The 26951-nt window shown below is 37.7% G+C and overlaps 1 protein-coding gene and 1 long non-coding RNA gene across 2 annotated transcripts in view; one reads left to right on the top strand and one right to left on the bottom strand.

Moving 5' to 3' along the window:
• Positions 1-20140, bottom strand: part of LOC111189610 (uncharacterized) — a 29798-nt gene extending 9658 nt beyond the window's left edge. The window contains exons 1-2 of the long non-coding RNA XR_007440764.1: positions 19947-20140; positions 12623-12806 (exon numbers count right to left, since the gene is read on the bottom strand). This is a non-coding gene — a long non-coding RNA (uncharacterized LOC111189610). The remainder of the gene's footprint in view (positions 1-12622; positions 12807-19946) is intronic.
• rgs6 (regulator of G protein signaling 6) overlaps positions 1-26951 on the top strand; it is a 142608-nt gene that overhangs the window by 112471 nt on the left and 3186 nt on the right. Inside the window, exons 3-15 of the mRNA XM_007231518.4 lie at positions 2679-2775; positions 3700-3750; positions 4341-4447; positions 9639-9690; positions 11569-11633; positions 12642-12718; positions 15724-15805; positions 15966-16040; positions 16325-16423; positions 17722-17783; positions 21517-21627; positions 22814-22939; positions 26481-26667. Of these exons, the coding sequence (XP_007231580.3) occupies positions 2679-2775; positions 3700-3750; positions 4341-4447; positions 9639-9690; positions 11569-11633; positions 12642-12718; positions 15724-15805; positions 15966-16040; positions 16325-16423; positions 17722-17783; positions 21517-21627; positions 22814-22939; positions 26481-26667 (1191 nt within the window). The remainder of the gene's footprint in view (positions 1-2678; positions 2776-3699; positions 3751-4340; positions 4448-9638; positions 9691-11568; positions 11634-12641; positions 12719-15723; positions 15806-15965; positions 16041-16324; positions 16424-17721; positions 17784-21516; positions 21628-22813; positions 22940-26480; positions 26668-26951) is intronic.

Raw genomic sequence — 26951 nt, 5'->3', positions numbered from 1 at the left:
GCCTAATTCTGTCTTAGTTATGCAGGAGGCCGTGCACTTATACAACCCCGCTCGCTAGACACACACACAAATAAATGCACTCCAGCATGCAAATCCAGCTTTTACATCAAAAATAAACATAATAAATAATAAAATAACAGCTGTTATATAAAGCTGTTACCATAAATGAGCTGCTGGTGTACCTTTAGAACGTGAATGTGCAGGTCAGAATGCTTTACTGAGACACAGAGGCACCGTGCTCTTAAGATAACAATGTGACAAAGTCAGCGTGCACCTGGCTCTTAAAGGTTATGACAACTGGCACACTGATTGATTTATTTTTTGCGTCCTCATGATTCCAAAGACACCGACACACCCTAAATCCAGCTGCGCAATACGCAATTGACAGATGTGCTGTAGATCGCAAAAATAAGCCCCCCTATTTGGCAGTAATGAGTGGGATGATTAAAAAAGAATACTTTAAAGTAGGGGTGCAGAAAAGATTAAATTTGAGCTCGAATCGTGTTTCTAACATTGAACGATTCAGAATCGATTCCCTTTTTATTTAAAAATCGAGCACAGAGCTTTTTAACTGTACTGCAGAGCTTTTTTTTTCCCTATTAGGCTACAGAGGGGTGTGTAGTGTTGTGTTACGGTGTTTGTTGTTGCACTGCTAAAGTATGGAGAATGAAGAAAAAGAAATCCAACCAATTTGAAAGAATCTGAAAAAAAAAAAAACGAATCGTGACCCCAAGAATGGATTCTGAATCGAATTTTGGGATTCCCAAAGATTCACAGCCCTACTTTAAAGGTAGAGAGAAATCTGGATGATAATAAGAAAAAGTAGCTCACACTGCACTGATCAGCAATGCATAAACTATATTTCCAGACTGATCTGCTTATTTGGAAGCTTTCATTTTCCCTGTTTTTGTGAACACAATAACTGGGTTTTCTCTGACTTTCTTTAATCTGAAAAAGAGTTGTACGTACACTGAACATGTAGTCGTGCAGTGTTTGTGATTGTATTGCTTCATATGTGTGACTGAGTTGAGTGTGTCTGAGTGTATTCACAGATTTGCTTGGCAGAGAGAGAGAGAGAGAGAGAGAGAGAGAGAGAGAAAGAGTGAGAGAGAGTGAGAGAGAGAGAGAGATTTCTGCTGTGTTGTTTAACATGCTTGATGGTGTGTGTACTGTGGCTACTCTCAGATAACATGAAGAGTCCTCATTTTGTTCAGCCTCCATTGTGTTTTCTCAGCACCTAACACAAGCTGGCGGTGGTTTGCGGCTTGCTCTGATTGGGTTTATATATAGATATGCATTAAGCGTCTTCAAAGCGACTGGGGCCTCGTCGCCCACTCGCGCAAACACGCAAAAAGAGCGTCAAGCACCCAAGAGTGGCGATAACAACACGCATTCTCAACAGCAGAAAGTGCTACCTAATCTGATTACTCTCTCCCTCTCTCCTGTCGAGCACAAGCCATTTTTCACCAGTGCTGAGATTATTTATAGACTGCAGTAACTATCAGCCTGTTTCATCTCCACTCTCCAACACAGCTAGAGGTTTATATAATAACTATATTTTTATAAAATCAGAATATTTATAATGTATTTAAATAATGATAATAATATATTTGAGTTTGAGATGGAATATGATTATGAATAACAGCAGTTACTATGGCTGTGTATTGGCAGGAACCTGTATCTATTACGATACAGGGCATATGATTCAATACACTGTGATATATTGTGATATTTTGAGCAAAAATCTAAGATCCTTTAAGATATTTTAGCTAATATGCTAATGTGATTTTTTTTTAATCCAACTTAAGAAAACTTTCATAATATTAAAAACTAGTAGTGTCAGTTGAATAAGGAAAATAGTTTAATCACAATAATATTGCATGATTAATCACAGTTAATGACATTGTTTCTTTTTCTTAAGACTAAAACTTTTAAAATGGATATATAAATATACTAAGTGTAAGAGAGAGGAGGGAGGGAGTAATCTATATTTCAGCATAAACACATTACTAAATAAAACCACTTATGTCATGTGTTAATGTGTTAATGTTGACAGCACGAATAAAAACATTAAAACATCATATCGTCACTGTCCAATGAAAATCATTGAATCTCTATTTTTGTCCATTTTTACTTTATTACATAGTTTGAACACATAAACTCTCTTACACTGTATCAAAATATCTTGATCAGTGGATGAATACAAATTGTCCAAAATGACCTGAAATAAACTCTTTTTACATTGACTTCCATTGAAAGGTAAGAAAGTATTAGCTCTCTGCTGTAAAGTTGCTGTTTTGGAGATACTTGTTTTTCATTGGACAGTGACCATATAAACAAAATCTGAAAAGTTTCATTTTTTATGCCATAAGAATATTGAGATCTGTTGTAATCACTGGAAATATACACATGGCAAATTATACAGTCATACAATTTAGAGAACTGCAATTAGAAGAAACAAGGGAACCCGCAACACAAAATGAACTACTGCCTGCCACCAATCATTACATGTAAATTATTGTTTAACTAAATTATTATTTAAATATCTACACTGTGTTATTAAGAAGTAATACAGCATTTTGAAACGTAATATTGTAGTATTACGATCTTTCGATGTTTTCTTATACACTCTGCAGTTGCTGTGAACTCAAAAGACATTTCTTCTTCCCTGTGTGCAGATTGAGGATATAGTGACTCGAATCCAGGATGAGACTGAAGGAGTGCCAATCAGAACAGTCAAGAGCTTCATGTCTAAGATCCCTAGTGTGGTCACAGGTGAGCAGAACAGATTATCAGGTTATTTTTAAGTTATTTTCCACCCTTCCATCCTTCTCGTCTGAACTCAGCATTCAAATTCAGCGTTTGAACAGCTAACTTACCTAAAAAGACTGTTTTTATAGCTAGATTAGCTCATATTTATCATTATGTGCCACTCTGTAGAGCACTATAATACATGATCAGCTGTTGCAGGTTGTGTGCTTCACACTGTAATTGTACAAAGATACAGAAATGAATCTTAGAGGTGATGTGAGATACATACAACTCAATGGCATATACTGCCACTAGGTGTGTTGATGTTGTGGTAGGCTTTAATTAGGAGTCTCTAAACATTTATATACTGCATTAGATTATAGTTAGATTAATTACAGATCTTTTTTACTAAATACTATGATATTCTAGGACAAAGAATGCTATCAGATCATATATATGTTAGCAGTGTGTCACGGTGGCCAAACACAAGTCAGACAAGTGTGAATACCAAACACATTTCTTAAATAAAGGGTCAGGCTTAAAAGAATAGTCAGGGACAGGCAGGGTCAGTAAGCAAATGGCAGCATAAAAAACAACATACCAGAGTGAGCATGCAATGAGGTCATACAAAATTCAACAAAATGGCAAAAAAAATAACAAAGGGCTAGGCAAAAGAGTGGTCGAAGAAGCAAAAAGGGTTGGGTAGATTCAATACCGGGCGATGAGTGAGAGAAAGCAGTGGGTTATTTTGTTCAGATGGTTGAGCAGAGGTGCACCCTGGGAAATGGAGTCTTTCTCGAGAAGAACTAGGGTCTGTGACAGGCAGACAGACAATGATAGTACTGACACAGTGTTATTGGGTGCTCTTGACATCTAAAGTTAAATGACTAAATTTACACTGTTTTTTGGTTTTCTTATGGTTATCTTTATTTCTTTAATAAACTATAGGGACTGACATTGTTCAGTGGCTGATGAAGAACCTCTCCATTGAAGATCCAGGTAGGTGAATTTACAACACACCACTATCATGTTACTGCTATTCATTAATACTCATCCATGCTGCTACAGGAAAAAAAATGCCTTATAACCTTCTCTCATACTGAGATTCAAGTTGTTGCTACTTTTTCTACTTTTCCCCCCTTTTCTTATTTATATTTATGTCCATTTAGCTATTTTATACTTTATTTTATATTTTGTTCTATTTATAGATAATAATTGCTCTTTTGGGTGGAACTGGACCTTGAGATGACAATTTCGTTCCACCTCATGTACCACAATGATGTAAATGACAATAGAGTCTTCTTGAATCCTTGAAGTCATATCGCTTCTATTAAATAAAAAACATGTATTTTAAAATTGGTGAGAAGGAGAGAAGACAAATATGTTCTTTACTTTGAATGGAAATCTTAACTTTAAAATAATACTTTTATATTAGTCTTTTCATACAGAATTATTTACACAGAGTACAAAGCAACTACAGGGTTGAAACAATAAAAATGAAAATACATGTTTTTCATTGGAAGTTTTTAGCTTAGTCTAAAAATTAGTGACACAAACTGACTATTCACTGATTCTTGTTTGCTGTACAGCGGAGGCCTTACACATCGGAAGCCTGATTGCTGCTCAGGGATACATCTTCCCCATCTCTGATCATGTTCTCACCCTAAAGGATGATGGGACATTCTACCGCTTTCAGGTGAGCTTCTGTTGATCAGAGTCAGTATTATAATCTGTTCTTTTTCATGTCTGACTTTTATCTTATTCCTATACTTCTTTAAACACATGATTGTTTAATCAGCTTTTTAAATTTATATTTCAAAGGTTATTAGTGTAATTTAGCAAGGCACAAAAAAAAACATTATGGCATGATGTATTATCATGCTGGAGGCAACCAGAAGAAGATGGATAAAATGTGTAAAGGAGAGAATGCAAATGGTCAGCAACAATGCAATGCTCAAATAGGCTGTGGCATTTAAGCAATGTTTGTTTTCTAATAATTGCCCAAAAGTGAGACAAGAATACATTTCTCGCACCATTACACCACAACCAACAGCGTAGATGTTTGACACAAGGCAGACTGGGTCCATAGAGTCATGCTATTGGTGCCAAATTGTGACCTGTGTGTCTCAGCAGAATTCAAGATTAATCAAAACAGACCATTTTTCTATATTTAAACTGTCCAGTATTGGTGAGTATTGGAACCTGATGAGGTCTTCTGCTTTTGTAGCCCATCTGCCCCAAGGTGGGATGCATTGTGAATTCTAAGAAGCTTTTCTAAGGGAATATAAGATCAGGGCGGGATAGCAAGGGGGGCAAATAGACACAACACTTTTATATTTGGTGTTTAACTGCAGTGATGTAAGAAATAATTCAACACAAAGCTTCTCTTCTGTTTACTGTAAATCTGAATTTACCTTCAGTTAGCAGATGATCAGTCTCCCGACTGCCTAATATAATTGCAGAAAATTTAGCTGCTTAATTTCTGCTGCAGGTTTTTCTGAGGGTTAAATAAATAATTTTCCATGCTTACAGATGAAATGACTTTGGGCAGACTTCTACGTGAGTCTCTTTATCACATTCAGGAGAGACAGAGTCTTTAATCTTATTTAAAAGAGCCTTCATGAAAAATAGCTTTGTTGTATTGTTATCTTAGTGTGTGGAGGTTGCCTGCTTTTTGCTTTTTGGCTTAATATTTTAATTCTCCTGACATCAAAACATTTGCTTTTAATGTATCTCAGTTATTTGGAATTAGTAGACTAGTATAAAAATTAAACTTGTACAGAACTAAAATGTACAGAAAGTCACATCCTTCTATCGGACAGTATTTTATTTTTACAGTTACATGTTATTTTAAAATGAAAAAATTATCTTGCCATTTAGGATCATTAGGTCCCAATTACTCTAAAAACAAAATGTAAGAGGAATACAGTAAGTAAACAAATGACTTTATCAAAGATCATTTTTACCTGGCCCATGTTTCTGTCTGGACCGGCTGTAGAAACTTTTGAGATTTTAAGATTTATAAGATTTCAATCAACACGGTACAGGCAGTGTCTCCGTTTGAGGCTAAAGGGGTGAGGTTTTAAAAAAATTAAGTGCTGTTGTGCAGAGAAGCAGAAATGTAATGTTTTCATATGAGGTTACAGGGGTGAGGTTACAAAAATAAATATGAACAAACCTACACCCTAAAAAATTGGTTCTTAAAGGTCACCTTCCGCGAAAATCCGATTTTTCTTGTTTTTTGTGGAATACAGTAGGTCTCTCCGAGTTGAATGTGTACACCTGCACATTAAACTGTTTTGCAGCCCCCATTGTCTGCAGGAGCTAAGCAAAGAAATCCCCCCTCCCCCCCTCCGAAAAACGGGTGAATTTTGAATTATCTTTCTGCCTACGTAGGCAGAAACTCACAGACCAGCCCACCTTGGCTCGAGAAACTCCCAGAGGCGGAGCTGAAGCGACGCAACATCACCGCTCATCAGTTAGGAGGTGGGAGGCAGTGAGCGGCAGAGCGGCGGAGGGGCGTCGCAGTGCTCCTAGCCAATCAGAGGAGAGATATTTGCATGCTGTTTGCATGTATGAATATTCATGAGCAAAGCTGGAATCCGGTCATTTTGGACACACCCCTAAAACAGTCCATTAAAAAAGAGCTATACAGAGACACCTGAGCACTTTTTTTTTACAAAAACGGCTCACATGTCATTCATTCATACTAGAGACCACAACTAGACATTTTAAAATGAAAGAAAAAACGACGGAAGGTGACCTTTAAGCTGTTCTTTTGTTGAACCAGTTCTTGCACTGCTTCTTCAAACTTTGAACTAGTATAGAACAAACCTAAATTAAATGTGTTTTCTGAATAGTTATGTTATTCTGGCTACCTGGAGCCCAAAATATGAATGTATAAAATATGTCTTATGAATATTTTCCAAAAGTCTAATGAATGTCTGCTGTATTTTTGTAAAAATGTTTAGGGCTTTAACAAAAAATATTCTTTAGAGTGATGTGGCATCATTCTCCACCAGGTCCAATACAATTTATGTATGAAATGCTTTTCCTTAGTAAAATGTCTGGAACGCATTGTTTTCCTTGCAAATGTTTGAATTCTTTCGTTTTTTTCTGTTTGTTTATTAAGTAAAATATTTGAAATGTTTTATTAAATATGGCTAAAATAAGATGATGATGCAAAGGTATGATTCACGTGATGATTTAGAGACCACCTGGTCAGTCAAAAACATGAATGGATTACTGCACAGGATGAGAAGCACAAAACAAAGTCCTTCTGGTTTTCCTTCACGTACTTGTTAATTAGGAAGTGGAAATGATGTTTCTTTTTTCTCTGTGGAGAAAAACTCATCACCACATTGCTTGAAGGTAATTATGCTCACATATAATAATTACTACCATACTCTCCGTGATCTGTGTGTCTAGCAGAGGAGTTGTTGTGATGAACATCAGCGGTAGGCGTTCTCTGCTGCAGTGCTGTTAGCCAATCAGAGGTGATATATTTAAATGTATAAATATTTAAGAGCAAGAGCCAAAACTTGTCTTTCTTTAGATACCTCTATTTCAGTGATCTAAAGCAGGGTTAAATAAAAAACACTTGAGCACTTTTTTTCCACAAAAAAAGGTCACACGCATTTATTCATACTAGAGACCATTAGAGACATTTTAAATCATTTTAAAAATGATGCAATGAGACATTTAAAATATCTTAAAACCTCTGATCTGAAAGCATCTGGTTTGAATGTCCCAAGAGAGAGCCAAGCTCCAGTGCATAATCAGGGCAGCAGAGAGAATCCTCAGGTGAACTCCTCCAACACCTCAGGACTTATATAACTGCAGTGTCCTGAAGTGCAGTTTCCACTCTCACCCTGGACATTACCTCCTCCAACCACTTCCCACTGATAGAATCACGCTAACAGCTTTTCTTCAGAGCTGTGGCTCCCATCATCAACAGTGGACTCACTGTAGCCCCAAACTGTGACCCAGAACTCCAGTCTATGCCATGTCTGTTTACTGGTAGAGTTTAGAGTTGTCCCAAGATTCAGTACTGTAATATTCTGTTCAGACTGTAGTAGTCTTAAGATTTAGTTTATAGTAGTCTTATAAACTAAATAGATACAGTCATATGAAAAAGTTTGGGCAACCCTATTAATCGTAATCGTTTGCAACAGCCTTTTCAGTTTGATATATCTAATAACTGATGGACACAGTAATATTTCAGGATTGAAATGAGGTTTATTGTACTAACAGAAAATGTGCAATATGCATTAAACCAAAATTTGACCGGTGCAAAAGTATGGGCAACCTTACTCCTAACTACTTTTTACTGACTTACTGAAGCACAAAATTGGTTTGGTAACCTCATTGAGCTTTGAACTTCATAGCCAGGTGTATCCAATCATGAGAAACGGTATTTAAGTTGGCAAATCGCAAGTTGTTCTCCTATTTGAATCTCCTCGGAAGAGTGGCATCATGGGCTCATCAAAACAACTCTCAAATGATCTAAAAACAAAGATTGTTAAACATAGTTGTTCAGGGGAAGGATACAAAAAGTTATCTCAGAGATTTAACCTGTCAGTTTCCACTGTGAGGAACATAGTAAGGAAATGGAAGACCACAGGGACAGTTCTTGTTAAGCCCAGAAGTGGCAGGCCAAGAAAAATATCAGAAAGGCAAAGAAGAAGAATGGTGAGAACAGTCAAGGACAATCCACAGACCACCTCCAAAGAGCTTTGTGCTTCAGTAAGTCAGTAAAAAGTAGTTAGGAATATTCAAATGGGTGCCCATACTTTTGCACCGGTCAAATTTTGGTTTAATGCATATTGCACATTTTCTGTTAGTACAATAAACCTCATTTCAATCCTAAAATATTACTGTGTCCATCAGTTATTAGATATATCAAACTGAAATGGCTGTTACAAACACCCACATATTTAGAACTAAAAATGATTATGATTAATAGGGGTGTCCAAACTTTTTCATATGACTGTAAACTAAATCTTTGGACTGCAACTAAATACATTCTAAAACTACTATATATAAACTGAATTTAGCCTAGATTTTACTAAATAGAAGTTATACTAGTTTTAGTTTATGGTAGTCTTAACATTAAGTTTATAGTAGTCTTGATTTCGTTTTTTTGCAGTGCTAAGACTGAGTTTATAGATTTAGTTTACTGTACTCTTAATGAATAACAATCTATTAGTTTAAGGGGTTAAAGCTGAAGAAAGAGGGTGTTCTTCTTGAAGTCACAGAAGTCTTTATAAAATGACTGGTGATCAGTGGAAGAAAATCACACTTCTTGAAGGTCTAATAGCTCCTAATAGCTATCATTTTGAGAACACGAAGAAAACCCCCATATGGATTGACTCACAGTGCAGCAAGAAAGCGTTCAAAACACCTCACAGGATTTCTTAAGACACAGCCATAATCAAGACATTTCTGAATATCAGCACTGGGACAACTACCCTAACTGATTATAAAGATGAACCCATAATTATATAATACTAATTATAGTATATAAAAGACATGAAACTTTACAAATCTGCTCCAGTACATGTGAAATTCTCTTTCCGAACCATTTATTTCTAAATGCTCTTCTTCATTTACTTCAGCAGTAATGTGTCGAGGAAATGCAGCAAGCATAAAGAGTCTGGAGTTTTCGTTAAGTATGGCGGTAATGGCGGAGCTTTTAATAGGGAATTAGTTCCTCTATATATGCACCTGCAGATGAGAGAAATGATGAGTCTAGGGCTCGGCAGTGCTGCTGTCACTTCAGGCGTGAGGATGAATGTGCGTGTCTATTTAAGGAGACAAGCAATCAGCATCCCTCTCTCTCTCTCTCTCTCTCTCTCTCTCTCTCGATCTCTTTCTCTCTCTTTCAGGCTCCATACTTCTGGCCATCTAATTGCTGGGAGCCCGAGAACACGGACTATGGTGAGAGATGAACCTGCTGATTTCCACATGTCTTTAATATTTATGGTGTCATGCATGATACAGTATTCAGCATTTTAAAGCAAATGTTTTCCATTTCCTTCAGATCTTTACCAAAGGCAGACAGAATTAACCCTTACATGCAGGGGTGCTTCTAGGAAAGTTCAAGAATCAATTTCATGTATAATTGTAATTTTTAAAAAGGGTAAAAATACAGAATTGATGCTTGGAGAACATTATAATTGTAATTATATTTAATTACTCACATATTGATTGTGTGTTAAGCTCATAATTAGACAAATGAGGTTTGAATGCTTTCATTATTGGTGACATGTACAGAAGCAGTTAAATAGAACAACAAACAACACTGACTCCTTACTGCAGTCCTTACTAGCTTGTGAGTTCCAGTGCACACATAAAGACATAGTTAAATGTGTGTCAGTGGGCATGAAGAGCTTGTTTTTTTTATTTTTGTTAAATTCAATCAAAATTAAATAAAACATCCATCTCAAAACCGGCTGGTCATTCAGCAAAAGCATACCATACACTGGTAGCCTAGCTTGTAAACTAGCTATAAACCAGCATAATAGTGATTTTTTTACTCAGAAAAGAATGTATGTGTACTTGGTTAGTGCTGTAGATAAACTTAGCTCATTTTAAAAGTGTGTTTTAACTTCTACAGCTCTGTTCTAGCCATTTTAACAAAACACTTATTATTTTTAAAATATAAATTTACTTTGCTTACTTGCTTTCTAGAACTCAATGCTAAAATACAACTTGTACTGTTGTTGTGTCATACATACAGTTTACATCAAGATTTTAACCTTAACATATTTACAGCATGAATGAGCTGCTCACTGAATTTATCTGATCATATTTGATCAAATTTGAATTTGGCATCAGTATTCACAAATAGATCTGGGCTTTTATTATCTGGGTTAAAATCTGCTGTACTGCTGTATCTCACTGTTGTGATGTGGCTAAAAAGTAGTATGTTTTATATTATGAACATACACTGTATCACCTTGTTTACAGTATCTCAATATATTGTGATACGCTGAATCATAGCCACGGTGTCATGATATTTATTGTATCATTTCATATTAGTTCTTGCTAGTAGTCCTATTACCAGACCTCACTGTAAAGCCTTCCAGAGAGGTCTAGGGTTTCATTTAATGAATTCCTTTACTGACAAAGCGAGGTGTCTAACTGTTGACAACTGAGAGAAGCTTGCAGTGTAGCGGTTGATTCGATTATGGGTGAAGGAACTGTGCATGCTGGGTTATTTGTGTAATCCCAGTTATTTTCAATATATTTTTTCAATTTCAAAAAGAAAAAAAAAGAAATATAAAAGAAAATAATGAGGTTTGGGGTGAGGTTAATGGCTGCCAGTGAGCTTAAGGCTTGTTTAATGATTTGTTAATCTGTTAATTATGAAGTAAGTCAATTACAGTTGATTTAAAGATAAACTGGAGGGATCTAAAATTGTCCATTGGCTTTTTTAGGTGTTATAAATCACAGCGATATAGAATCTGTATTCTCTGTATGATCCTGGAGAGCCATGTGGCTACAGTAGGCCTGATTTGTTATTCTGACCCCAGGCTGGTGGACGTTTCTTTAACTTCAGCTACAGTTTGAGCAGCCACTGGGCAGCTGTTCTCTCTCACCTCAGAGTCACCCCGCACTGTAAATCAGGCTCACAGAGGCTGTGGCTAATCAGGGAGATACTGAATCCAATCTGAGGCCTACACTTCACGTCCATGTTTGCGTGTGTGTGTGTGTGTGTAACAGATTTATTGGAGCCGGTAGATAAGATTTGGCCTCCCGGGGCTTCTCTGTTCCTTTCTCACTCTCCCTCTGTTGCTCTATCACCCCTCGCAGCCATCTATCTGTGCAAGCGGACCATGCAGAACAAGACACGGCTGGAGCTAGCAGACTATGAAGCGGTGAGAGAACACACTCTGAGGCAAAAAGGAAGCTAAATCACTACAGTCCCCCGAGAGAGAAAATACACCCAGCTATTACTGCCGATTGAGGAGCAGCCGCAGAGCTGTGCGCTGATTGTTCTGATGAAAGGCTCTTCTAGACCAGATTAGCTTTAAAACATTGATGCTTATTACCACAAACACACAGAAACACACCATAATAACGGTGAAACCAATTAAGGGTAGAATTTGATCAATTTGCATTTATTCATTTTTTTATATTATATACATGTTTCTGCAAAACATAAATCTAATAAAATCAAGCTTTTTTTTTACAACGGATGTTGCCGCAAAGCAGCTTTACAGATATGTGACGGCAGGACAGAAAATCAAGGCTAATATATAAGGCGGGACCCATCCTCCTCTGGTCAGACAAGTATTCATCAGTACAAGTATTAACGAAGTCCAAAAACATTAAATGTCAAGCTGAAAAAAGATAATTTAGGTGGTTTTCTCTGCTGCAATACATGGTGGTGGGTATTTTTGACCCTTAAGACAACACAGACACATACAGACTTACAGTAGAGCAGTTCCATTTAAAGTACAGGAAGTTCAACACTGCAATTTACCAAACAGTGGCCTTTTTAAATGTAGTGCATTGTAATATTTTATTTAATTTAGATATAAGAGAGCTTTAATTGTTTAAAGGAGAGCAATTAATTGAAATGTGAATATTATCCTTTGTAAAGATTTGGACCCTGTTTTTTTGACCCCTGATAACAATGATTCACTGTTTAGAAAAAAGAATAATTTAATAGTGACGAGGCACTGACCCTTCATGTTTTTTTTTCCAAGTTTTTTCAAGTATAATTTGGTGTCAAGAACTGTGATGCTCCATTTGGTCAGAATCCTAATTTCAGATTTGTTTTTGTTTCATATTTTCAATGACAAGTTATTAACATACATTAAAATGTATTATTTCTATTGAAAATGTACTAAACTGTACTTACAGTGTTCTTTCATTTTCAGGAAAACCTGGCCAGGCTGCAGAGAGCTTTCGCCAGAAAGTGGGAGTTCATCTTCATGCAGGCTGAGGCTCAGGTCAAGTAAGTGCTGTCGTCAGGGAAACGGAGCGAATGCTGCCTATCACTCATACCTGTTGACTTTCCCATCGATAGAAAGCCCAGCCTACACCTGAAACCCAAACACACACAGTCAATACAATGACACATGTGCTCACACTCACACACAAACGATTGCATTGCTGACTTTGTGAGGTATTTTCACTTACATTTTCATTTATGTGTATGACTTTAGCTAAATGCTGCTGTGCCAATGTGCTTGTACGTTAGTGTGTGGGCTATTTATATCATTTCATTATTGTTGCTGTCACAAAATTTCTTCAATCTCCAAACTATTAATCCTTCTAACTTTCAATGGAAGTCTTTGGAATATTTTTTTTATTATTTAATTGACACAATGTAAAGAACTACAAGATTAAGAGATTAAGAAAAAAAATAAAAATGCAGAAAAAAGGTCAGATATAAATTTCCTTTTTTTGCATTATGAGAGTATGAACAAATTGTGTAAAACATAATTTGACGTAATAAGATTTTACTTCATTTTGTATTCTGTATACTTTCTGTTGTTTCAGTCATCATACAATTTCCTGCAAAGTAGGAATATGACAGCTGGCATATTCGGAATAGATTAAAAACGACAAGTATTTGTCCTGACAGTGACAGTATATAAAGTGAGCGCAGACACATATGCCTTCTGTTTACATATCAATATATCAATATGCCTGTGATTTGGGAGCAGGTGTTCATTGTTGGGTTTATTGCCACATAGTCTACGGTTTATTAAGCTCTGTGATATGATTTGGCTCCAGGCCTTTTCATTTCAGACTTTGGATCAACAGCCTCATCTGATGGTCAAACACTGCAAATACAGTCCCAGGCCGTCTGAAGCCATCTGTCATTTCCATCGCGCCATCAATCTCACTCCAGGATCATTTGTTGTCTGATGTTTCCTGAGAAAAATGCGGGAGCACATAGCTCAGAAGGAAGAGCGTGAGAGAGACAGAGATGAATGGAGCCGGTGAAGGAGAGTAAAACAGGATCAGTGAAGGAAAGAGTGTGTGATGGTGCTGCAAATGTCAGTTACATAAGGGTGAAGTGGCAGGAATGGAAATGAATTAGCTTCACTCACTCACAGGTCTGTGCTTTTCATGAGGACATGTGCTCACTGTTTTCCTACAGCTTAATCTGTAGGACTGTAGGACACGCTTGGGTGTGTTTCACTTCTTTGCTGGTATTTTTATTAGGTGCTGTTCTTACACTGACGGTATAATCCCTCAAAGTGGGTAAAGTGGTGCAGCATCTGTGCAGTTGCCTTCTATTGTATTTGTTTCCTATGTTTATGTATAGTTTAAGTAGTGGGAAATGTTTGAAAGTACAATGACATGTCAAAACTGATATTTTGTCCCATGACTTTTGTCTTATCGCCTGAAAGCAAAGACCTGCTGGATATGTGTAACGACTTTGAGGCAGGATGCAAATGCAAAGAGGTTTTAATACAAGAAAATTACATAACAATTACTAAGACTGGAAACAAATGATATAAAGACTATAAATCAAACAACACAGGACTAGCTAGATAAAACAGAATCAAACAAACAGAATAAAGATAAACACTATAAAATCAGCTACACAGAGGGTTAAACAAAGCATGACAGAAAACAAAGGAAGACATTGGGTATATGAGAACTGAGGAAACAAGAAACACCTGGGGAAGGTAACGAAAGGGCTGAGTAACAAACTAGACACAGGTGGGAACAGTAATGACAAGGCAGGGCTAAGGTGAAGAAAAGGGTGGAGCCAAAACAGGACCACATGGTAGGTAGAACATGCTAGGGACAACATGGAAACAGGCAGGCAAGAAAACATAACAGGAACAGAAAGAACAGAGAAAAGGAAAAACAAGACAAACAAGATGTGATATGATTTATGATTTAGGGCCTTCTCCATTAAATGGGGATGGGATTTACTTGTCTGTTCCAATCATGACCATTACCATACACTGCACTGTCCACCGTGGGAATGCCTTCTATGATGAATGTACCTACGTGACGCTGAGGACACTGTGGAATGTTAAGTGCCTGCACAACTGGAATGACCATCCATCCATCTGTCACCCTCTAGCATGCCTCACTTGAACAACTATAGGTCAAGTCACAAGATACTCACAAGATAACACCTGATGAAGAAATGCCTCAATACTCTAAAGAGACAATGCCGAATGTATTATCCAGTGAGAGGATGAGGGCTAGTTCCCAATTTCCCTCCATGATATTGAAAAACATTCACTATATTCAATATAATTTCCATTATATCCCATGTCATTTTGTATTTTGACTGCCATCTGTATGAAAAGCAAACTGCAATGTTCATAAAGCCTGGAGCAAGATGCTCTATTTTGTATATATATTCATTCATTATATTTGTTTGGTAAATGTGATCATTAGCAGCTCTTTTTGCCAGCCATTAGATATGTACTGTATATATTTTGTAATGTACTGTATATATTTTTCGTGACAGTTTTATTTTCTCATCAGCATTAAAGACCCCAATTTGACTCCATATATATTAAATATACACTGGTCAGCCATAACATTAAAACCAGTGACAGGTGATGTAAAATCATTGATTATAATGATTTACACTGGCATCTGTCAAAGGGTGTGTATATTAAGCAGCTAGAGAACAGTCAGTTCATACAGGGGGAACTAAAATTTAAATTAAAATAAGAATGGTCAAACCAATTGGGCAAACATAGTATGAAGAATCTGAGCCACTTTGATAAGAGGTCCAGGACATCCAAATCCAATAGCAGGAAAATGGACATCTAAGGCTTATGGATGCAATCCATAGAAGCACCAACTAACAACTTAATGGACTTAATGAATTGGCTGTAACTTTTTGATGCTTAATACACCTTTACTGGAGTCCTTAAATGGTCAGATCTGTTTAAGCAGCACAGTAGGGAAGGTGGTATTAAAGTAATGGCTGATCAGAGTCTATACATATTTGTTTCTTCTGTCCTCAACTAGGATTGATAGGAAAAAGGACAAGACCGAGAGGAAGATTCTCGACAGCCAAGAAAGAGCCTTCTGGGATGTCCACCGACCAGTGGTGTGAATGGATTTCCAATCTATTATTCACCTTTACCAAACTAATTTGGTTATTATACGGCTTTAGGACACCATAAACACTGTATAACAGTATATAGTTAAATGTCTGTTAGTCTATCCACCTATTAAGCCAAATGAATAACTGATCATGTGACCCACAGCCAGGCTGCGTCAACACCACAGAAATGGACATCAGGAAGTGTCGACGCATGAAGAACCCCCAAAGAGTCAAGAAGGTAGTGTGTGTGAGAAATACGATTCTTGTGTCTGTATGTGTGTGTGAGTTTGTGAGAGTTTCAGAAAAAGAGAGACAAAGTGGAGCAAGTAGTGTGTGTGTGTGTGTGTGTGTGTGTGTGTGTGTGTGTGTGTGTGTGTAAGTATGTGTGTGTGAGTATGTGTGTGTGTGTGTTTGGCTTTCCACTGTACACTAACACATTCACTGGCATGCAGAAATTGTCGCTGTGTTACTGTCAGTGAGAATGTGTGATGATGCTATTTCTTTCTGTGTGTGTGTGTGTAGTCTGTGTATGGTGTAGCAGAAGACACACAGACGCAGAGTCCTGTACACACACAATCGCAACAGAGCAGGAAGGACACCAAAGAGGATGTAGAGAAGGAGGTGAGTGTGGGTATTTAGGAGTGGGGCGTGGTCACACCTATTTGGATATAATAATAATAATAATAATAATAATAATAATAATAGTTAGTATATTGATGTGTATTTCCTTAAAGGAAATGTAAAACTGTTGTACAGATTTAGTGATTTAGTAATACCCTAGTAGCAAAAAACATAGAATAAACTTTTTTGATTGTATTACATCATCAATACAAGGTTGATGATAGAAAGACAACCTTTAAACAACTTTTTATTAACATTATCTAATAGGCATTGGTTTATGTTGAAATTCTGACATTGAATTTACAAGGGTTGGACAATGAAACTGAAAGGTTTCTTGGCTAAATTGGAGCAGTCTGGTGGCCAATCTTCATTAATTGCACATTGCATCAGTAAGAGCAGAGTGTGAAGGTTCAATTGGCATGGTAAGAGCACAGTTTTGTTATGTTGTGTGCATATTGCAATGCACACAACATTATGGGTGACATACCAGAGTTCAAAAGAGGACAAATTGTTGGTGCACGTCTTGCTGGTGCATCTGTGACCAAGACAGCAAGTGTATCAAGAGCCACGGTATGCAGGGTAATGTCAGCATACCACCAAGAAGGACCAACCACATCCAACAGGATTAACTGTGGATGCAAGAGAAAGCTGTCTGAAAGGGATGTTCGGGTGCTAACCTGGATCGTTTCCAAAAAACATAAAACCACGGCTGCCCAAATCACGGCAGAATTCAGTGTGCACCTCTGTATCGTCCGTTGGGACGATAAATTATTGTGGTCTAAAACCAGGTGTTTCAGTTTCATTGTACAACCCCTGTACGTTCATTTTAAGATTTTGAATGGTTAAGGCTAATTTCTACAAGGATCTAAAATATAAAATGGTTTCCACAAATAATAATATTAATATTAGTAATTTTGATTTAAATGTCCCTTTCTACACTACAAGACACAATATCCATATTTAATGTAGTTTTAATACAGTAATGTTTAATACAAAGCATAAATATAAATCCAAAACATTGAATTAATGCTGTTGCTATTTAGTTGCTATGCAGTTGCCTAGTGGTTGCCCTGAGGGTTGCTGAGTAATTGCTTGGCAATTGCTTTGGTAGCCAAGGTGAAACTGGTAGCTTGAAATAGCTAGATAGTTGCTTGGTGGTTACTATGGTAACCCAAGTGGTTACTGGCTATTCTCATCATACTTTATGTGTATATATATATTTTTTTTTTGTTCTAATATAATTACGTATAAAAAATGGAAACCATTAGGACAAATTTAAACCTGTTTATTTCTTTCAGATTCTGTTCTTGAACACTCAGCTGGACAGACACTGCATGAAAATGTCCAAAGTAGCAGAAACGTAAGTGGATGTTTTTTTATGCTTTCAAGAACTTTCTGAACCATCCAGTCTGCTCAGTGCTTTTCCGGCTTGAGCTCTGGGAACAAAGCGTTTCCTGCCGATACAGAGAAGTGTGTAGAAAAAAAATCTCTCCCAGCAGCATGTGTCCGGACCCTTCCTTCACTCAGGAAACTCTTAAAAGCTCTTTCTGTGCTCTACAGCTAATCAATACACACAGCTCCAGCTCACTGCGTGAGGAATTCCACTCAGCTGAAGCCTTCTGAGATCAGACTTTCTGCACAAAGCCGCACATACAGTTACTCACTGCCCTGTACACTCTGATCTTATCTGCGCTGTATCTCTCTATTTCTCTTAACCAATCTATCTTAATGTGCTTTCAGATTCTCCTGTAGATTCTCTGCTCAATATGAAATATGTCAAACATTCATGTATTTAAATTATTGTTATGAGGGCCGGGTAATTACTGTAAACCTTTATACAGCTCTGGGAAAAAATAAGAGACCACTTAAAAATGATGAGTTTCTTTGATTTGACCAAATTGGGCAATATATTTTATCATATTGTGATAAATAATGTTTGTTTCAATACAAAAAGCCTAAATAAGCAGCATGTTTTAAATTATTATTATTATTATTATTATTATTATTATTATTATTATTGTTATTATTATTATTATTATTATTATTAGTAGTAGTAGTAGTAGTAGTAGTCAAGAGATATGAATCAAGGAGTCAAGCAGTATATAAATTTGTGTTTACTCAGTAGACAACGGCTCGGGAACACCCACACCTGTAGAGGTTGTGAGATGTTATCTTATAAGAGAAGTTGGACACTGGCCAGCATGCTCATGGCAAGGCAACATGAATTATGAGAGCCCTATAGTGAGTGCCAGATAGATAAAACATTTAATTTCCAGTTGTGCAGGCATTTAACATTCCTTGATCTACAGATTTGCATATATATGATGAATACATTTTCGGAAGCATTGCCACCCACAGTTATTTTGGTATAGTTATTACAGTTATCATATATCATTATTATAAGATAGAAATGGTAAAGTTGCAGTGTGAATAGTGATAGAATGTAAACAACACCAGCTGAAAGTGACATATTCACTGCTTCACACTCTTCTACTTCTTCACACATTCCTCTGTCTCTCTCACATGCACTTACACTCTCTATACTGTTCTCTCTCTCGCACATTCTCACTCTGACGATCTCGGCTTCATATTCTTTCACTTATTCACACACTCTCACTACTGTATCTCTCTCACCGTGGTCTCCTGAGCTGTAGCGGAGAGCTTGTACTGTACAGTATAGACCGAGGTTCTGAGTGAATGCGAGTCTAATATAGATAGAGGTGGTGGTGGAGACAATGAACTGGCAGCATTTTCCATGAACATCTGAACGAAAGCGTTCTGTCAGCTCATCACTTTTTGGTGAAGAGTGCAGATTCGAGAGTTCTCAGTCTGCAGTTCTCTTTTGTTCATCAGCATCGTCATCTTCAACCAGTGCAGCAACACAAAGACACACACTCATATTCAGCAGTTTCTTTCAGCAGGGCTACATGCATACAGACTGTACCAACTGTACAGGAGCCTCTTAGATTCACTGGTGTAGAAGTTGAACTCTGCTGTTGTGCGTGATTACATTTATTCCTTAAATGGATACTTTAGTTCAGTGGTTCTTAAACTTTTTAGAACTAGAAGTACCACCCATGATCAAACTAAAATGACTAATTTTCAAGTCATTTGATTAGAATACAGTTATACTTAGCTGCGTAGCCCTTATTAAAAAAATAAAGTATCAACAAATATACTCTCAACGCATGGGCACTTGCAGATTCCTTTTTCTGATCATATATGTATATGCTGTAAGACACACATTAGCTTAGTCCATATGATCGAAGACACACAGATAGCTCAGCAGCCCATAGCTCTTGCTATAAAATGTTTTAATGTTTTAACTGTCAGACACATTCTGAGCAAGAAACACCAGCATGTTTACCGTGTGGAGCTTAAGGCAGGATCAACAACAACAGGGGGAACAATTTTTATATTCAATATTCAGCTGGATGAATTGGGCTGGATGGTTGTACTTTAAATAAGATCTCAGGTATTGCCAGCTTTTTTTTTCCACTGTTGTGAAACCTTGTAAACTTACCGGCTGATTCGCGTTGATGGTTCTCCTCGCTAATTTGGCTTAAAGCCAAAATACTCCCAAAATACTCCCGCACCGGAGCCGCGGAATACGGCTTTAAAACTTCCTCAAACGTTCTCTAAAGCTGCTTAGTTTTGAGAAAGTCCAAATAGCCTCGAATACGTTCGCTAGCTAACACATCTCCACACACTCCCCGCTGTGTGCGCGCGCGTGTGTGAGTGTGTAGCGGCACCGTCACTGCTCACTCTCCCTGCTGCATAAACTCTGCACTGCACTCAGTTCCTAACCGATAGATGTCGCTGTCTGACAGATCCGGCGAGAGCCGGCGAGAGAGCAGCGGGACAAATCCACGCGGAAACACGCGGCTGTTATCGACTTCGGCAAAATTATCGCAATAAAAAAAATTATTGTACGATAAGCCGATAACATAGTTATCGCGACAGGCCTATGCGCATCAGATTATAAAGCGCACTACCAATAAATGTCTGTTTTCTGTTTTTTTATACATAAGGCACACTGGATTACAAGGTGCATTATATGACACTAGTAAAGAACAGGGTGTCACCGTGTTTTCCTTCTAATTCTGTAAAGCTAAGCTAAGTAAACAAAACTGTAATTCTTAAAAAAAAAACATTTTATTTTAAAGTCAAATGAGTGCTGGATGTTAATCTACACAGATTTCTCTCCTAAAACTGTTTATTTGGGTGAATAAAGCACTTCCATTTATCCATTTATTATAACTGTAAGCATAGATTTTCAGATTTCCACTAAAGCTGGGTGCACTTATAATTTTTGAGAAAATTAAAGGATTTTATGTCTGCCTTATAGTGCGAAAAATATGGTACAATTGTCAGCAATTGCTACAGATTAAAATTCGGTAATTAGTAAAGTCTAGTTATTTGGTAAAACACTTCAGGAGCCAAATATAATATGGTATAATATGGAGTGCAGTGTGGTGACTCACTAGCCTTGAACCTTTCAGTTCTTTCACATGCAACACGTATCAGAAAATGAAAGGTCTTGAATCCAAACTTTTCCTTGCTGTTTGTATCTTACTATGAACTCAATATTATACAAAAGATGATTTTCTTACTTCTATAAAGGTAATGGTAGAAAGACGATGCTCCTTGTCTTGAGGATTTTGCCTTCTATGTGTCATCAGGCTTTTCTGCTAAAATCAGCAGCCAATCAGATCGCATGTTATTAAAGCAATAACATTCCTAATTTCTTATATTACCTAAATTCAAAAGCTACAAATATTCATACCCAGATAGCAAAAGTGATCTGGCCCGGATCCGGCACAATTCAAAACGGATCTGGCCCAGTGTCCTTTTGCACAGTGGGTATACTAGAAATATAACTAAAAGTTCTGGTACAAATATTAATGAACTATTAAAGCCAAATTTAGAATATACTCTCAATATATTATATCACAATATATTTTCAATTTCAATTAAAACATATCAAAATGTGCAAATGCATGGAAATGTGGATCCTCAGACCTTTCCACAACCTTATATTCACAATGGTGACAAAATGCAGATAAGGCTTGATGTTTATCTTCATATTTCAGGCTAATGAGCTACACTGAGCAGTATCTGGAGTACGACCCGTTTGTGTGCACCCCCGAGCCGTCCAACCCCTGGGTCGGTGATGACTGCACTTTCTGGGAGCTGGAGGCCAGGTCTGCGTCTTTCTCTCTCTTTCCAATGTGCTTACTTTCCTCTTTTATCCCCTTCATCTCTCCCTTCGGGGTGTTCCTTCTGACTGTGCTGTTTGTGGATTTGATGAGCTCAGATAAGCCCTGATAAGCTTAAAATTATCTGCAGAACGAAAACTGCTCTTCAAGTTCAAGTGAAGGGGTTTTTTTGCAGTTTTTTTTCTGAATGACTTTTAATGTGCCCTTGAATATTTACATAAGCCCTGGAAACTCTTATAAAATAATTTAAGAAAGATAGTGAATGAAAATATGACTGACTGCAGAACAGCCTGACCAAATGATACTGTTAACATGGCACTAAACACACAAAGAACCTCACCATTAAGACATCTGTCAATGACTGATTAGCCTCAGTGCTTCAGCTAGCTAACGACCAGCTGCTGAATTTATCAGACCACTAGCCAGAGAGCTAGCTTGGACAAATTAGCTATAAACCTACAGATTTAACCAGTTAGCGCGCTAGTTGCCTGATAAATTCAGCAACAAGCAACATGTATTGTGTATTTTCTAGCTATGTTTATGTTTAAGGAGGTATAGTATTGGCAGTTTAATAATTGCCTTTATCCAAGAAACGGTTGTAAAGTGTTTTTGTAAACATAATTCACTGCTGTGCTGTGTCTCTAAAACCGACTTTAACTACACAGATTCCTCACACTCTTAAAATAAACAGTCATTGTGCTCATATTTGTGGACGAAGACTTTCTTCACTGTCTTGTGATACGTTGAAAAATATAAAAATATTTTATTTAGGAGTGCCTGATTCGACTTGTGACTTGTGAACGATGATCAAAGATTACTGGGCTCAAGTTTTGTTTCTTAAATTTAAATGCAATGTTTCTACAAATTTCTAAACAAAAATTCTTAAAAATATTGGGCTGTACTCCATTTTTAATTAAGAAAATCTTGGGTAATAAAAAAAGAGTAAAGATTACTAGGCTTAAGAATTATTTTTACAGTGTAAACCAACAAATCCAAATATAAACATACCCTTTGCTGCTTTAAAGCAAGGATGGCCATCTTAACAAGCTTAAACAGAGCAGGCTGGGTTTTTTCAGCATGGAAGTGAGGACATACTGATCCTTTCCACAATTGTTCCTCTCTATTTCTGTCTCTCACTCTGTTCTCTCTCTCTCTGTTCTGCCTCTCTCAGTAAAGACCCCAGCCAGCAGCGGGTTAGAAAATGGGGATTTTCACTGGAAGAGGCTCTGAAAGATCCAGTGGGCCAAGATCAGTTCCTCAAGTTTCTAGAATCAGAGTTCAGCTCAGAAAACCTGCGGTGAGACTCAAAGCTCATTTCTTACTCTTGGCTTTTAATACTGTTTTTTTTTTTCTTCTTTTGGTTCACATTTATTTTCCTCCCACCTGTTTTTATTCTTCTACTTGCTTCACTTTCTCCTCTTGCCAGCGACTGTCATTTAGAGAAGACAGCCCTTTTTCTTTCATGGGTGGCAGCAGTGTGGGAATACTTTGTTGTCAGTCCCATGAGGAAGCACCCTGAGGATTTACTACTCTAACACGCACAGACAGAAGAATGTAGTGGTTGGGGGAAATGTGTTTTTAAGGTTTGTCATTTCATTTTAGACAAAGAGTGCCCTCAAAAAGAGAAGAACGGAGTCTAACATACTTTAGCTCCTGTGACAGGTGATGAAATGCTGGATGTTGCTACTTGGAAATTCTGCTTCTTTTACAAGTTTTAAAGGAGCATTATGCAAGTGTTGGTATTTTGCTCCTGGGCTCCCCCTACAGCTGGAAGGTGCAATTCACATTTACTTTCTTGTATTTTACAAGCTGAGAGCTCCATACTCCAATTTCTTAGGTCTGATTAAGGACTGAAGGATTACAGCATTGTAATGAAGGTTACATGTGTTGCTTACACAGTTTATTGGCTGGTTGCAAAGCAAATAATTTGATTATTGCCGACTTATGTAAACTCTGAGTTTTCTGTTTATCTGATTACCCATGGTCATACTGTATAGTTATAAAAAAAAACATTTTCTTTTTAAGGCAAACAAGTGCTCAATGTTAATCTACACAGATTTCTCTCCTGAAATAAAGCGGGTAAACTAGCTGCGGTTAGCAGCAGTGCTTTTCACGGTTAGCAACTGTGCCCGACAGCGCTACACTGAGGAACTCTGAGTGTTTCGGTAAGCTATCAGCTAGCAGTTTGATCCACATAGCTTGTTTTAACAGAGTAAACAAGCAGACTACAGTCCGATAAACTCTCCTCTAAATGGCAAAGGAGCTAGCGCTGTGGTTAGCAGCTAATTTGCATGCTGCTCCAGTCTCTGTACTGGAGAACCTTAACTGAAACTCCTGTATGATGCCTTACTTCAGCCTTACAACTTCTTACAAACTGATTGGTAGAATTCACACATAAGGCACACTAGGTTATAAGGTGCACAGTAAATTTGTGGGGAAATTAAAGGATTTCAGGGGCACCTTATAGTGCCAAAAATATGGTAATCGTATTCAATATGACTATTTCCATATTACAGTGAGTGGATCACCACAATCATCATTTTGATGCTGGTAAAATGTAAACATAGAGTCGCTTTAAAAGCTTTTTTTGTGAGAAACACTGGTAAGCTAAAAAACAGAGAAATGTTTCACTTGCTGTTCTCATTAACTCAGAGGAGCTGGAGTCCTGCTCTGGTGCACTGTGGTCCAGTTTCACCCCTGCTTGTCACCACAGCAGCACTGTGCTTCACAAACTCTCACATGAGAAACGCAGCTCTTCCAGCGCTCACCAGGCGCTGTCCGTGCTGCTGCCTGTGACAGAGGATCATTAGCAGGTCAGAGGGGTTCAGCGTATTTCTGTGAGGGGGGCCTGCCTGGGACAGGATGGCCCTGAAGTGAGCTATAGAGATAACGCTGAGATCAGTGGAGCCTCGGAGCAATTGCAGCAGTGATAAAACGGTGCCTGTCTGCAGCCACCCTTTTGCCTCCACTTTCCACTATCTCTCCTATGTGCTAGCCTCAATCTAATAGCTTCTAGGGGAGCTGTCTTATGCAGGCCCTACGCCACTTATGAAACTGTGAGGCGAGTGGATATGATATGTACTGTAGACTGTCTGGCTGTCCCTGGGGCTCCTCAATTACCTAAAATGCTTCAATATTGCAGGCCAGGCCAAGATCAATAGAGATACAGCAGAGTGTTATGTGAGGACAGAGGAGAAAGTGAACATTTCACCTCCTGTCTCTCTCCCCTTCGGCTCGTTGTGAGGACGGGATGTTCTCTGAACAGCTTAGCTTTGTGGTTTATGAGTGCACTAATGGGAAAAAGTACCACTTCAACAATGTCAAGTAGTGTTCCAGTCCTCTATTATACTGCACAAATTGGTCGTGGACGATGTGTTCAGGATATAGTTTTTTTTATTTATTTTTTTTATTTATTACCAAAAAGCCCCATTACCAAATTGTTTGCATTTTTAAATTAATATGAATTTTTGTCTCTTCAAATATTACTTCTCTTTCTTACTCTTTACTTTTAAGGTGCAGGCAAGACTGTTTTGTTATACATATCGTAATACATAATACAAATTATCGTAATACAAAGCGCAATATTTCAAAAGATAAAATGTATTGCAATAGGTGACATCCATTAACAATGGAATTTATTCTTTTAGTTGATGAAAAAGTGCCAGGAAAAACATAGAGATAGCTTAGAGAAAAGTATCCATTTAACTACTCCTTCCTGAAGTAAACTGGCTGCATCATGTACAGACCTATTCACACACTTGCTGCATCAGCCAAGACACATTATACAGATAAGGGAAGGCTTTTTCAAAACTTATTTTTTGACAAAAAATAATGATATTAAGTGTGTGCACTGCCCATACTGTTTTTGTATGTACTACATCTTGAATGCACGTTACATTACTTCTGAGGACATGCACAACTGACGCACCAAAGTAGCCACCATGTGTATGAGAAAGCGTTGTTAGCAGCAATATATTTCTAGGCATAGGGCACATTGAACAATCACTAAGACTCAAAAAAACAAGGCTCAAAAGAAAAAACACTTTGCACTCTAAAAACAATTTAAGTCTCAGAAGCAGAAACTATTCAAGGGTACATTGAAAAAAAAAACACTAAAAGGACCCAATTCTCAGAAGAATTAACTCTTCAAGTATACAACAAAGAGAAACACTAAGACTTAAAACAGGAAACTCCATATGAGCTCAAATAACAACCAGTGAGAGAAACCAAGACTCACAATCTAAAATTCTTCCAGGGCACAGTAAAAAAAAAAAAAGGAGAGAAACCAGATCTGAAAAAAGAGAACTTACTATGGACCTAAGAACCACTGTGAGGAACTAAGACTCAATAGCAACTCTTGCTGGGGTACACTAACAAGCACTCTCCAGAGACCTCTCCAAGGTCACAGTGATAAACCAGTGAGATGTACCAAGACTTAAAAAAAAACTTAACTTCCTACTGCTTTAAAGAATAACCATTGGAAGTAAACAAGACATTAATGCAGAATATTCCAAGGGCACAGTGAAGAACCTCTAAGATGACCTCAGATGTAAAAGGAGACTCTCTACTCTCTACGCTCAAAAAGTAAACCACTGAGAGGAACCAAGACTTTACAGCAAAAACCCTCCAATAGCACTGAGAAGAACCAGAACTTAGAAAAAGAAACTCTCTAAAGATTCAAGAAGAACTAATGCATATATAATGCATGAACCATCTCTTGCACACAGTGTCCACATTTAGAGTATTCCAATTTTGGGAGAAAGAGGAAACTTTGTTAATATGTTTGGAATGTGTTTTACGGCTTGGGTGATTGGATGTGTTTTTGGCTGCCTACTCAGGTTCTGGTTGGCAGTGCAGGATTTGAAGCGACGCCCCCTGCAGGATGTTCCAGCCCGCGCTCAGGAGATCTGGCAGGAGTTTCTGGCTGAAGGAGCTCCCAGTTCCATCAACCTGGACTCACACAGTTATGAGCGCACCAGCCAGAATCTGAAAGACCCAGGACGCTACAGCTTTGAGGATGCCCAGGTGAGTGCCTGCTCTGGAAGGTAGTAACTGTCGCCTAGGTCCAGGTTCTGATTCATAACTCTGGAGCTGTTTTGATTCTCAAAGCCAACAGAGGAAAATCATTTTCTGACTTTGAGAGAAAGGAAAACAAAATCTCTTCAACTTTTTTTTTGTGTCAGGCTTCACCACAAATGCCACCACACCATGGAATAGGAAATGTTGGCAATACTTTGCAACATCAGCGAGATGCAATGCACCTGTTTAATGACAGAAATAAATAGAAGTGCTAACAAACTGTATAATAC

This window comes from Astyanax mexicanus, chromosome 1 (genome assembly GCF_023375975.1).
Source record: "Astyanax mexicanus isolate ESR-SI-001 chromosome 1, AstMex3_surface, whole genome shotgun sequence".
Lineage (NCBI taxonomy): Eukaryota > Metazoa > Chordata > Actinopteri > Characiformes > Acestrorhamphidae > Astyanax > Astyanax mexicanus.
Note: the sequence above shows the minus strand (reverse complement) of the source record. Positions and strands in the feature narration are given on the sequence as shown.